At 35.3% G+C, this 14,366-nt stretch overlaps 3 protein-coding genes across 5 annotated transcripts; 2 read left to right on the top strand and 1 right to left on the bottom strand.

Moving 5' to 3' along the window:
* Positions 1-1,578: 1,578 nt before the first annotated feature.
* LOC120121440 (MLO-like protein 1) lies at positions 1,579-6,828 on the top strand. Of its 3 annotated transcripts, none has more exons than XM_039140793.1 (14): positions 1,579-1,714; positions 1,995-2,276; positions 2,702-2,925; positions 3,225-3,341; positions 3,459-3,519; positions 3,646-3,740; positions 4,454-4,528; positions 4,621-4,709; positions 4,847-4,896; positions 5,112-5,152; positions 5,663-5,872; positions 5,961-6,028; positions 6,140-6,200; positions 6,274-6,828. In XM_039140793.1, the coding sequence occupies exons 2-14, from the start codon at positions 2,096-2,098 to the stop codon at positions 6,502-6,504; spliced, it is 1,503 nt and encodes a 500-aa protein (XP_038996724.1). In that variant the 5' UTR covers positions 1,579-1,714; positions 1,995-2,095; the 3' UTR covers positions 6,505-6,828. The 3 variants fall into 3 exon arrangements, with proteins under 3 accessions (XP_038996724.1, XP_038996722.1, XP_038996721.1); XM_039140791.1 differs by having other exon boundaries at positions 1,937-2,276; XM_039140790.1 differs by having other exon boundaries at positions 1,579-1,749; positions 1,937-2,276.
* A 1,314-nt stretch (positions 6,829-8,142) lies between these two features.
* Positions 8,143-10,485, top strand: LOC120121439 (putative pentatricopeptide repeat-containing protein At3g23330). The gene has a single exon (XM_039140789.1). It carries the CDS (start codon positions 8,166-8,168, stop codon positions 10,284-10,286), a length of 2,121 nt encoding a protein of 706 aa, XP_038996720.1. The 5' UTR covers positions 8,143-8,165; the 3' UTR covers positions 10,287-10,485.
* Positions 10,486-10,769: 284 nt separating this feature from the next.
* LOC120121441 (50S ribosomal protein L3, chloroplastic-like) lies at positions 10,770-12,339 on the bottom strand. The gene is made up of 2 exons (XM_039140794.1): positions 11,738-12,339; positions 10,770-11,232 (listed from the first exon to the last, which is right to left on the bottom strand). The coding sequence occupies exons 1-2, from the start codon at positions 12,270-12,272 to the stop codon at positions 10,943-10,945; spliced, it is 825 nt and encodes a 274-aa protein (XP_038996725.1). The 5' UTR covers positions 12,273-12,339; the 3' UTR covers positions 10,770-10,942.
* Positions 12,340-14,366: the final 2,027 nt, after the last annotated feature.

Below are 14,366 nucleotides of genomic sequence, written 5' to 3'. Positions count from 1 at the left end.
CCTTCTAATTTTACAAACACAGAAATTAATTGACAACAATTATTATAATATTTTTTCAAATAATCATAATAAAAAATAAGTATGATAAAAAAATTATCACAAAATTACCTTATAACGAAAAATCGCACGAACTTCTGAATCAAATATAAGAAGATTGTTTGATTGTTGTATGAATTTTTTTCTAATCGAGAGGAGATGTGAGGAGTTACCGGGGGGAAGGGTATTTATAGCCGTGAAAAGCTACAAGACGCGGTACCTGCACTGCGCCTTACATAATTATATCATAAAGCTAAGACGCGACCCCTGGTCCGCGGCTAATATAATTGTGTTAAAGGTAGGGCGCAGTCCCTGCCCTGCGCTATACTCCAACGTGGCCTAAGGCGCGCCTCAGGGGCCGCGCTTTACACACGTGTATACCACGTCAGCATAAGACGCGCTACAGGGGGCGCGCCTTACCCCACCTGGCACCACATTAGCGTAAAGCGCGCTCCAGGGGCACATCTTTCTATAAAGAATGTTAAATCGGGAAATATAATCTGAACGGTGTCTGATTGAGAAAAAAATGATGGATGGTGATATATCGGGAAAATCACCCTATAACGCATATGTGTACCATATGAAAACATGACTTTATTTAAGGCGAAATGAACATTTATGATTTTTATTATATTTTTATTTTATCAAATTACTTCGAAAGTAATATTATCTTGGGTAAAGTATACGAATGGTCCCCGATTATAAAGTATTATTTTATTAAGTCCATTGATTATTAAAAGTTATAAAATGATCCTCCGATTATATAGTGTTGCTTTGTTGAGTTCCTCGACTATCAAAAGTTACAAAATGGTCACCCGACTATTCATTATTTCCAAACTCATCCTTTTTGGTTAAAAAAAAGACGATATTCTGAGTTGAAAGTTAACATGCTAATTGTGATATGATAAAATCTAATCCCATAATCTCAAACGACTATCACATCTCAGTCATCATGTTAACGTCCAACTTAGACAACCATCATTTTTTTAACAGAAAATGAATAGTTTGGAACATAATGAATAATCATATGATCATTTTGTAACTTTTGATAGTCAAAGGACTTAACAAAACAACACTCTATAGTTGGAGGATCATTTTGTAACTTCTAATAGTCGAAAGACTTAATAAAGCAGGACCTACAATAAGGGGACCATTTGTATACTTTACCGTATTATCTTTATATTTGATTAAGTTGATATCATATATTAATTGGATGTTAAATTAAATGCTAATTCAATCGAAAAAAACAAAAAGGTATTGATATTATAATTGTTTTATATTTTTTAGAATAAAAATGTTAGAAACTAAACACATTTATTCAGGTAATTTCTACAAAATTATCCCCCATTTTTTTTATAGCAGTACCTATCAAAACATTAAATTTAAATATCGTAGAAAATAAAAAAACTAAAAATAAAGCATTTAATATATATTTTTGGCAAAGCGTTTAATGAACTTTTATGAAAACTAACTTAAATATTAAAAAAAAATAACTGATATATAACTTAAGTGAAGAAGATAGAAGTGGCCTTTGAGAATCTTCAACGAAAGTAACTGAGAGCCATATCTCTGTTTGAGCTACAGTGTGTCTCATCCACAGAAAAAAATCGCTTCTCTTTAATGGTGACTTTTGTGGACTGAGGATCTTTCTCTCCGGATATCATCCTCTCATCTGATTGTATGTTGGTGAAGAACCCTACATGTTCAATCTTTGTAATTTCCAGCTCTTTTTAGATGCAGCTTCTCTACTTTCCATTAACTTTTTGTCCCAATCTTGTTTGCTTTCTCTGGACTATCATACAATTGTATTTCAGTATCTGTTTGATGTTTTATATGCAACTGTAGTTTTACTTTGGTTGAATCTAACTTTGAATTTTTACTACCGTTTATCTTTGATAAGCATGCATATGATATATGGTTTCGAGGCCTGAGTGAGACATTCGTCGAACACTTGGCAGAAGACCAAATATTTTGTAGATAATTTGGCATTTCGGGAGAACCGACAGCCAAAAACAGTGACAGTTTGAGAAGAAAAGAGAGACTAAAGTTTGGAGAGAAAATGAGTGGAGGGGAAGAAGGGGCAACGTTGGAGTTCACGCCAACATGGATTGTTGCAGCAGTTTGCACTGTGATTGTTGCTATTTCTTTGGCTATGGAACGTTTGCTTCATGTTGTTGGGAATATTTTGAAGAAGAAAGAACAGAAACCACTCTTTGAGGCTCTTTTGAAAGTTAAAGAAGGTAACCCATTTCCTTTTTCCTCTCTGATTTTTCATTTTTGATGTCAAATTTGATTGGAAGTGTTGAAAGGAAGGCCTTTTTTCCCCCTGTTCTTGTTGAAATTGTGTCTTTTCAAAAAGACAATCTTTTATCTTTGTCTATCTATCTTCTGTTTCCTAAAGGGGGGAACTTAAAAGTGATAGTTGCATTTATTTTTCTTATTTACAGAAGGAATCAAAGAATTAGCAAAGATGATCCTTTGAGCATTTTGAAGGGGAAAATGATTAAATATTGCTTTTCTATTATTATATGTTCAAGGATGCGAAATTTGCATACTTTTCTTTGAAGTTTATGTGAAAGAGTGAGTTTTTTATGCGTGTTTCTGTTGGGAGAATTTTTTCTATTTAACAAATTGTAGCATTGAAATGTCTTTTTCTTTTTGGCAGAATTGATGCTCTTGGGCTTTATATCACTATTGCTGACAGTATTTCAAAGTGCAATTTCTAAAATCTGCGTCTCAAGGGAAATATTAACTAGCATGCTTCCTTGTAAACTTGAAGAAAATAAAACATCACATTTTCAGAAGTATTTTGCTTCGACCCTGGCTGGTAGAACCAGGCACCTACTGGCCGAAGAACCTGCATCCCATCTGGGATATTGTGCTAAGAAGGTAGCATATGCATCCATGACCAAATCAATGGTTATTACTTTTGTTTATGCTATAAGGAAAAACAAAGAATTAAGTGCATATTTTTTCATGGTTGGGAAGCAACTCATTTTGAAAGTGTTATTATGGTTTTGATGGTTCACACTGAGATATTTGTAGCGTAGGAAATGCATCTAGGATTTGAATATGGTCCTATGCATCTTATTTAATGACAGTTATGCAGGTTTTGGCTGAATTCTTTTAATTAAAAATTAAAACGCTTTGATTAATGTATTTAGTGTTTCTTTATTTTTGTGGTTCAGAGTAAGGTACCTTTGTTGTCTGTTGAAGCACTCCATCATCTGCATATCTTTATCTTTGTCCTGGCCATCGTTCATGTGGTATTCTGTGTTCTCACAGTTTCCTTTGGAGGGCTAAAGGTAAGTAGTTGATTATGGTTTATTTACTTATTCTTCAACCTTTTTTCTGGTCGCAGTACAGTTCTTTGTTTGTTCTCAACTTCTCATAAAATGATTGGTTTATTTTATTTTATGTAGATACGACAGTGGAAGCATTGGGAAGATTCAATTGCTGGAGAGAACTATGATTCGGAGCAAGGTAAGGACTAAGGGATGTGCAGTGTACGCTTCAAAATTGGATCAAAGAAGAGTGTGCTAGTTCTTTTTCATTTTTTTTATAAGTTTTTTCCTTGGTTATTCTAGCTTATTTACTGTGTTAGTGCAGTGTTGAAGAAAAAAGTCACTCATGTCCATCAGCATACTTTTATCAAAGAGCACTTTCTGGGTTTCGGTAAAGATTCAATTGTGCTAGGGTGGTTGGTAAGCTTCTATTTAATTTATGATACTATACCTTTGCTATTCACATCTACAACAATTGAACTTAATGAAAAGGGATTGGTTCCAAAATTTCTTTATCTTCTTTTGCCAAGAAATTGCTGCTGCTTGTCATATGTAAGAATTGGCATGAAATATGTTTGTAAAAGAATTGTTTTGTTGGTCTTAGGAGTTAGGAAATTGAATGCTAATTGAGCATAGGGCGTTCTTTTGTTTGCCATTGTTGGTCATCTGTCATGCTTTATTAGTTATATGTGTCTGCGCTTATCCTTGCACTCATTTCTGCCTCTTGTGGTTGATAAAATCATGTTTGATCCTCGTAGCATCTGGTTTAAATTGTGAATGGAAGGATTAATTTTTTCCACAAGAGTTTTTACTTGGAATTGGTCGAAATGGAAGAAAATACTGTAGTATGATAAAAAGTGATGGTGTGCCTTATAAGATGCGGAATAAGAGCAAAAGTCATAGTTAAACCGGGTTTTTTTATGCTTAAAATAAATATCCTTCCCCATGCGGAATAAAGCGTTTTGGTTCTTACTGGTATCTTGATTCCCTTGTCTCCCTTTATGTTCATAATTTTGATCACTAAAAGACATTCGATAAGAAGCAATCTTAATTGAGCCTCAAACATTACTTTAGAAGCTGAAATTTGTATGCTTGTGCTAACCATGACTTCATTCTTCTTTGTTTTCTCACAGCATTCATTTTTTAAGCAATTCTATGTATCCGTGACCAAATCAGATTATGTGACACTAAGGCTAGGTTTCATAATGGTAAGTTTTCTGTGGCAGGGTCGAAGAACTTTCTTATGGCTGTAAAATCATTCTGATATCCAATTACCAAATACTTATTATTTGTATTGCAGACGCATTGCAAGGGAAATCCCAAGTATAATTTTCACAAGTACATGATACGAGCCTTAGAAGATGATTTTAAGCAAGTTGTCGGTATAAGGCAAGTGAATATGAGATTGTTTGTAAATTTTTATGTCTAGTGTTTCTTACACATGGCAATTAGGTATGTTCCCACTTCGAATCGTGATTACTTTATTGCTTCATCTTGATTTATTGTTTTTGTTTGTTTGTCTGCAGTTGGTATCTCTGGATTTTTGTGGTCATTTTCTTGTTGCTGAATGTTAATGGTACGTAAGAACATTGATCGTTGTTAGCATTATCGTGTTTTGATGTTTAATTGCTTTTACAATTTTGTCAAAAAAGTAGTTTCATCATATAATATGAACCTTTACCTTTTCTTCTTTATGCTTCTGTTGCATGTAATAGATGTTCTTGTCGAGATTACTTCCTAGCATTAATGTACCGTGTAAATGATGAAATTTTCTCAATTTTTCTTCGGCAGGCTGGCATACATATTTTTGGATTGCTTTTCTTCCTTTCATTGTAAGTAGTTTTCATATGGTTCCTTACACACGAAAATGCATATGCACAAATATAAACATTCATCTATGTACTCGAAATAGAATTAACCAATTCTGAATTGAAGAGATCATTGCATGGACTAATCCATTTTATCCGGATTCGGGGGTGAGTAACGGATACTGCCATATATGCATCAAGGGTATGCTTATTTTTTCAGAATTTATTCCATTTCCATATACATGGAGGATTGTATCCCTAATTCCTTATAACATGTTTGAATGTCTTGGAAATCTGTGTCGGAATCGGTACTTCAGTTAAAACAAAGAGGCCTTGTAACACAGCTGATCAATAGAATAATAGAATCTCATCCTGCTGGTAAAGATCAATATTGATAACAATGTCACTAATTGATCTATCAGAAAAAATAAACAAGGGAAGAATACCATTGAAACTTGGGATAAATTCGTCGACATTAAAAAATTACTTTTGTTTGCATTATGCCTTTTTTTTACTTGATTCATTTGTTTCCAGCTTTTACTTGCTGTGGGTACCAAGCTTGAGCATGTGATTTCCGAGTTAGCTCATGAGGTTGCTGAGAGACATGTAGCCATTGAAGGGGACTTAGTAGTCAAGCCATCAGATGAACACTTTTGGTTCAACAAGCCTCGCATAGTCCTCTTCTTGATCCATTTTATCCTCTTCCAAAACGCTTTTGAGATTGCATTTTTCTTTTGGATTTGGGTAAGCCTATATTTTAGTTTACTATTTTGCCATATGAACAACATAGCAATCTGGATGACATAATAACCACTTTCTTCTTCATCTGTAGGTTCAATATGGCTTTGATTCCTGCATAATGGGTCAAGTTGGTTATATCATTCCTAGGCTCATTATAGGGTAAATAATCAATGACCATTTGGTTTACCTTGCCGTGTGATGTTGGTTCGTTTTAAAATTTTTCGACTTCCGGTAAGTTGCTGGCATTTATTCTTCCGTTGGTTTCTTCAGGGTTTTCATTCAGGTACTCTGCAGTTATAGCACCTTGCCACTGTATGCTATTGTCACACAGGTAAGTTGATTTTATAAATTCAATTCCATATCCGGAACTCCAATTTACATGTCCTTTCTCTACCGAATTGAAGATGGGAAGCTCGTTCAAGAAGGCTATATTTGATGAGCATGTGCAAGGTCATCTCGTTGGTTGGGCACAGAAGGCAAAGAAAAAGAAAGGCTTAAAAGCTGGCACACAGACTGCAGCTGAAACAAAACCGGAGCAAAGCCCTTCGGTTTCGATTCAGATGGGGAGAGTGCTGCGTAATGCATCTGCTCCAGAGGAGATCCAGCCTTCACAGGGCCCTGAGGGCTCAAAATGAGCAGCTGTGAGAAGCGAAGGAGCCTTGGTAACAGCATTTGTGATGTATTTATAAGTCCGGTGGTTTGTTTTGCTCGGTTACTAGTGTGCCGTACGCGTAAAGCTACTGTAATGCTTACTGCCATGTTTATATAAATACCAGTATTATAATAGACTAATGGGTAATGTTCATTACGAACACCGTCAATAGAAACCGCCTTAGTTGATCCTCATTTCCCACCTGCGTGAAACTGCTTGCGAAGCTATGTTTCCTGCATAATTATACGTGTTACACATTTTCATTTGAACTGCATTCAAATATGAAAATGAAATATTAATCCTCAAAGCTCTCCAGAACTGTATAGAAAAGAGTATCAAATGAGTCATTTATCTGCCATGGTGAATGTATTTGATCCGAGGCCACATACATATTCGTACAAATAAACGCAACATAGTCGGACAAGAATGCTCGTACACATAAATGCAACATGGTCGGACAAGAATGCTCGTATCTGGAAAAATACATAAGCCCAAATTAGACTCGGCAAATTTATGTTATTATTAAAACAATATAATACAATCTATAAGTAAATTTAAATAATATATATATAAATAAAATTTGAATCAACTCCAACAACTTAATCCTTAGTTCGAAACGCACAACACAATTATATAAGTAATACAACCTTTTTATTTCGATTTTGAACACGTTAGATTTTTTTTTTAATTTAATATTTATTCATAATTTTTATTATTTATTATAATATATATATATTATATTTGTTCGAACCCAATACTAAAAAAACTCTACCAACAACTAGTTGATTTAGTGGGATGAGACATTAGATCCCTTAAGTAAGGTTAAGAGTTCGAATCTTGGCGATTATGAATGGAGCAAATTGGTCGGGAGGGTCGTCGTTACATTTTTAGGTGTCTACTATTAAAAAAAAGCGTTCGGTAATACATGCCACATCTATATTTTAAAAAAATATTTTTAAATATTTTTTATACACTTAATTTTAATAAAAAAAATTAGACACTAAAAATTAATTTTATGTATAATTTAAACAAATATAATTTAAACATTTATTTTTATATTAAGATTTTAGATTATCAAGGTCACTCAGTAATTCTTGTATCGTACCGGTTATAGTTAGGGATGACAATGGGTCGGGTCGGGTTTTTGGGTTACCCGACCCGAGAAGAAAGGGTTCTCCACCCGTGAAGAAAGGGTTCTCCACCCCGTGATCCGACCCTACCCGAAGAAATTAAGGTTTCACCTGACCCAACCTGACCCGAATATATGACTTAGAAACCCGACCCGACCCGAAATAATTAAAAAAATATTTTTATTCAATAAAAACAATGACTTAATTGAAAAAAAATTATATATAGAGGGGTAATATTGTAATTATCCCTAAATATATATGTAAAATTATATATATTTTTCGGGTCGGATCGAATTTTTTTAACCCTAAACCCAACCCGACCCAAATAGTGCATTTTAAAAAACTGACCCGATCAAAATCCAAAATTTTAAAAAAAAATTCGACATGATCAGGTCGGGTCAAAAACCGTCGATTCGGATTGAATTGCCATCCCTAGTTATACTTGATGTCCAACTTCAGAAAATAAACAGTACTTTCTACTTTTGGACGAAAACCCATTACCAGGAACAACTCCATGACTTCAGATTCCATGGCAAAAACTGTGGTGAAAACCTTCCTGAAAGCCCCCCATTCTCTGAAAACCAAAATCCAAGCCAAACAACTCCATGCCCAATTCCTCAAAACCCAACCCTACTCTCCTTCTTCAACTTCAATCCTCATATCCATCTGCACCAACTTCTATCTCCTACAGCACTCCCTCTTTCTCTTCAACTCTCTTGACTCCCCCCCACTCCTCGCCTGGAAATCCATTATTAAATCCTATGCGGGTTCCGGCCTTTTTGTCAACTCCTTGTCTTGTTTTGTCAAAATGCGTAGTTTTGGCATATACCCGGATCATACAATGTTCCCTTTTGTGCTTAAAGCTTGCGTCTTTTTGAAAAACTTGAGGTTGGGTGAGTCTATTCATGGTTGTATTATTAGGCTGGGTTTGGACTTTGATTTGTTTACTGGAAATGCCCTTTTGAATATGTACGCAAAATTTCAAAGCTTACAACTGAATGGAGGATGTAAGGTTTCCGCCTTTAATGTGTTTGATGGAATGCCAAAAAGTGTTATTAGATTAGATAGTGTGCCAAAGGTTCTAGAAATGATGCCAGAAAGGGATGTAGTCTCATATAACACTGTAATAGCAGGGAATGCACAAAATGGGATGTATGAAGAAGCTTTGAGGATGGTTAGGGAAATGGGGAATGCTAACATGAAACCCGATTCGTTTACTTTGTCCAGCGTACTTCCTATATTTGCAGAGTATGTGGATGTCATGAAAGGAAAGGAGATTCATGGGTATGCTATTCGGCATTTGTTTGATTCTGATTGTTACATAGGTAGTAGTCTCATTGATATGTATGCGAATTGTGCTCGTATAGAAGATTCATGTCATGTATTTAATCTCTTACCTACAAGGGATGACATCTCCTGGAATTCGATTATTGCAGCTTGTGTTCAGAATGGTGTGTTCGATGAAGGTCTGAAGTTATTTCGACTAATGTTAACAGCTAGAGTAAAGCCAAGGGATGTCACATTTTCTAGTATCATGCCGGCTTGTGCATATTTGACGACACTGCATTTAGGGAAGCAACTTCATGGATATATAATTCGAGGTGGATTTGATGATAATTTGTTTATAGCGAGTTCACTTATTGACATGTATGCCAAATGTGGAAACATCAGGGCAGCAAGGTGGATTTTTGATCAAATGGAACACCATGACATGGTTTCATGGACTGCAATTATAATGGGACATGCATTACATGGGCATGCTCATGATGCCCTTTCATTATTCAAGCAGATGGAAAAGGATGGAGTGAAACCCAACTATGTATCATTTATAGCTGTCTTTACTGCTTGTAGTCATGCTGGATTGACGGACAAAGCTTGGAGATTTTTCAATAGTATGAGCCAGAATCATGGTATTAAACCGGGCTTGGAACACTACGCAGCTATGGCTGACCTTCTTGGTCGCGCAGGAAAGTTGAATGAAGCGTATGAATTCATTAGCAGCATGCATTTTGCACCTTCAGGTAGTATCTGGTCGACACTGTTATCGGCTTGTAGAGTCCACAAAAACCTTGAGTTGGCCGAAAAGGTTGCTAAAGAGATATTTAAAGTTGATCCAGAGAATGTGGGAGCTTATGTTCTGATGTCTAATATGTATGCAGCGTCTCGGAGATGGAAAGAGGCAGCAAAGATGAGAATCTTTATGAAAAAAAAAGGCATAAGAAAGGAACCAGCTTGCAGCTGGATTGAAGTTAAAAACAGCGTTCATACTTTCATATCGGGCGATAAATCACATCCTCTATATGATGGAATATTTCAGGCGTTGAAAGATCTTCTCGAACAGATTGAACGTGAAGGCTATATCCCAGACACAAACGAGGATTTCCACGATGTTGATGAGGAGCAGAAGAAATACTTGCTATTTAGCCATAGTGAGAGACTGGCTTTAGCTTTTGGCATCATTAGCACGCCAGCTGGGACAACGATTCGAATAACCAAGAACATTCGAGTCTGTGTTGACTGCCACACTGCTATAAAGTTAATATCAAAGGTGGTTCAAAGAGAGATAATTGTGAGGGATAATAGCAGATTTCATCATTTCAAAGATGGAGTGTGTTCATGCAGAGATTATTGGTAAGAGGCTGAAACTGAAAATGATGTTGAGAGCTGAAGCCTTGATCATCTATAGGTTTAGAGATCAATATTTACGTGCAGTTTTGGCTTTTGAGAGTAGGGTAGAAGATTGCAATGAGAATCTATGGAGCACGAATCAGTTAGAACTTGTACATTAGAGATGAAAAAAAAACATATCTATTGTTAACCCAATTAGGGGTCCATATGATTCGGACTCGAGATGAGTGTCGAGTTGTATATGTGTCCAACATGGATATGTGAAATTTGCTTTTAAAGTTTTTCCATATATTTGGAGAATCGTACTCATCATATCTAAATATGTATGGGAAAAAGTATCAACCATGAATACATTAAAGAAAATAAAAGGTGCCGTAGCATTGTAGTTGAGGTAATTCAGATGGGGCAAAGAAGGATATGTATTTTGCTATCCAGCAGAGGGAACAAATACTGAGCATATTGACCAGTTAAATTGAATGATCAATTCAAATGAAAGCAGGTAAATTTCTACACAAATTCATACATCAAAGAATCCATCACAAGTCTCCACATCTGAAATATTAAATTTCTAGTACAGGAAGTAAAAAGAAAAATGTTATGCAGGACTTGACATTTTTAAAGTAGCAAGACTAACCAAATTGAAATGAAGTACAATAAATGAAACTAGTTCTTTGGTATGTTCTTTCCAACAATCTTAGCCGGGGTTATACGTAGCAGATTTCCAGGCTTGCCAGGGACAGCGCCTTTGATCATCACAACTCGAAGCTCATTGTCGATTTTCACAATCTTGAGCTTTCTGATCTTTCTTTTGCTTCCTCCCATTCTGCCAGGCATTTTCTTCCCCTTGTACACACGACCAGGTGTTGTTCCAGCACCAATAGACCCCAATGCCCTATGACTCTTGGAACCATGAGACATTTGACCTCTTTTAAAATTATGGCGCTTTATTCCACCTGTGTAAAAATTGGGGTAAAAATCATGTCAGTTATTACATTCCACCAATGGGGAATTTGAATAGCCAAACCAACAAGACCCACATTATGGCAAAGGAAGCTAAAACTTTTAAAGAAAAGCCTAAGAACTCCATATCAAGATGATAAAATCAACGTGCAAATGAGCCAAAGAACATGCTTAGAGCTTAGAAGAGAAGATACTAACCAAAAACACAAGGAGTTTGAATAATATTTGTGTATGTATGCATCTAAATGATCTAACATCAACGAAAAGAACAATAATACACCCATTTCTGAACTCTGCAATTTGACCAACATGAAATTGAAGTCTGTGACACCAGCATAGCATATATTCATGATGAAGCACTGAGCCACACAATTAAATCACTTCAACTTACATATATTCATAATATGCTCATTCATCAACATCTTCAATAATACTAAAATTAAGCAATCTACCATCAATTAATCACCTCCAAAATGCAATACATAAATAAAACCTAACCTTGAAATCCTTTCCCGATAGTGGTCCCAGAGATATCAACAAGATCACCTTCCTTGAAAATCTCCTCAACAGCTAACTTCTGACCAGTCTCAAACTCCTCCACACTCTGCAACCTAAATTCCTGCAAATGCCTCATGGGAATAATACCAGATTTCCCCAAATGGCCCAACTCAGGCTTTGTCAGCTTCTTGTCTCTAACTCTCCTATACCCAACTTGAACAGCATCATAGCCATCGGTAGCCGATGTCTTGACTTGGGTCACTATATTTCCTTCTCTGAAACCTACGACCGTCACTGGAACAACTGTGCCATCCGTTTCAAAGTAACTCATCATTCCAAGCTTTGTGCCCATCACTCCAATGCCTGCTTCCGTGCTCATCGAGACTATATGCGAAGAACACCTCTTCTGGGTAGTTTTGAAGGCAAACGAAAACTGGGTTTTTGTGGGTTTTGAGATAAAAGAAGTTTTGAGGGATAAAGTAGACTTTTGGCAGCAATGGCCTAAAGCAGGGAGAGATAAGGAAGCAACTGCCATTGTTCTTTCGGGTTTGATTCAGAATGAAGATCTGAGCAGAAAATAACTCGGGCAATTGGAGCTTCTATCCTTATAGACCGCCCTTATCCTTGGTCGCAGAACTGAGACACGGGAAGCAATCTACTGCTGTTGGATGCATAGGATAGTTTATGAGACCATTGGTTTGGCTTGAAAATATTCAATTTGAAGCCAAAATTTATTAAAATGGATAGAATTTGAATATACTGTAAATAATTAAAGTATATTATAAGTGGTATTACTAAATATACGTAGGATAGTCTTAGCCTTATCCAATTAATATATTCCAAACAAATTTTTGGTTCACATATAATGTTATTGAGATCAAATCCAATTAAGAATTGACATGTTAATCAGTTAAGAGTTTTGTTGAATTTATTTCACTAACTCATATTTAAATAGGAACTCAAAACGAGATAGCTAAACAGAAAACTTGATCTTCTAAGGGATTTTTCGATTGCATCATCGATTGAACTCTTCAATAATTGAAAGTAATTATTTTTTAGGAGTGTTTGTGATCGTTTTAGTCCCAAGATTTTATCTTTTGACTTTGTAGATAGTTATGCTACCACTACGATTAAGGACATAATTCGTAGCGTGTAACACATATCATATTTATCGTGTCGCTGTCGTTAGGACCCAATTGAAGGATTAGTGAATTTAAAGAATTAAATTGTAAAACAAAAAAGTTGAAGTACCAATTGACGAATAATGCACAATCGGTGGCAGAATGCTTTGGGAGATTTCTTTCACCAATTGTGTAAACAGTCTTATCGTACGCAATAATAACTTTATAAAACTATAAATAAACTTTTAACTTTTTTTTAGAAAAATATGGGTAAACTATACAAATGGTCATTAATGTTTGACTAAGTTTCATTTTTTTCACTGAAATTTTAAAAGTAACAAATTGATCACTAACTTTATCAATTTAAAACAAATCGGTCACTGCTAACAGCCGTTATTATGAGCGACAGAAAGCTGATGTGGCATATTAAATGCTGACTTGGCACCTTTTTACCATCATTTTGACCAATTTTTCTCTCCCATCTCCATACCGATAATGAATTGATTATTGTCAGATCCTTTAACATTGGACGTGTGTGTTAAAACTTGTGATGCTAAGATTGATGGATTAATACTTGTAATAAACAATACTGTTTTGTGTTGACTATGTTTTTTGTAGCTCCCTCTTTGTACAAGTGGTTGGTTGTGTTTCAAATTCATGATTTTTCTCATTATCCTGACATTGAATTTTGACTGGTTTTGTAATCACAGTATGGGATTTGAAACAGCCCATTTAGCTTGTGCAATTTGCTAAGAGATGAGGATTATGATTCAAGTTGTTGATATAAGGGTCTTTAATAATGTTTTGGTAAATTATAAGTTTGGTAACTCATGTTTTGAATTTATCTAGTTTTGATCATCTATTTTTTTAATAAAAAAAGTTACGTAGATCCTAACTGTCATATTTGGTATTGCCGCCGTGTGTCCAACCATCTTATCTGGTTGGACTCGGTACCAAAATTTTAGAAAATTTAAAGAATGGTGTATTTGAAATCCATAACCAAACAGATAGAGGAGAAAGAACATGTGAAACAAGATGAGAAGGTTTGAGTTACCTTCATGCACTATGTTAATCAAGGCTTGCATTCAGATCCAATTAGATGAGAAGGTCAAGTTGAAGCAGCTGTATGGTTCTATGGTTTTTTCTTTGTGTAGAGATGGGAGAGTGGAGATGGAAGATGGAAGAGAAAAATCAGTCAAAATTGTGATCAAATGGTACTAAATCAGTGGTTAACAAGCTATGTTTGTTTTCCGTCACCCGCAATAACGACTATTGATGGCGAGTGATCAATTTGTTACAAATCGATAACGTTAATGATCGATTTGTTATAAATTGATAACATTAGTAACCAATTTGTTATTTTTAAAACTTCAATGGGGAAAAACAAAGACTTACTCAAATATTAGTAACCATTTGTATAGTTTATCCAAAAAATATCAACTTAATCTATTTTTTTGAACAATGACAACCGAGTCTCATTAATAATGGAAGGAATCAAAATTATAAGA

This window comes from Hibiscus syriacus, unplaced genomic scaffold (assembly GCF_006381635.1).
Source record: "Hibiscus syriacus cultivar Baekdansim isolate YM2019G1 unplaced genomic scaffold, ASM638163v2 tig00110372_pilon, whole genome shotgun sequence".
NCBI classification, from domain to species: domain Eukaryota; kingdom Viridiplantae; phylum Streptophyta; class Magnoliopsida; order Malvales; family Malvaceae; genus Hibiscus; species Hibiscus syriacus.
The sequence above is the reverse complement of the archived record's forward strand: the minus strand, read 5'-3'. Positions and strand labels throughout refer to the sequence as shown.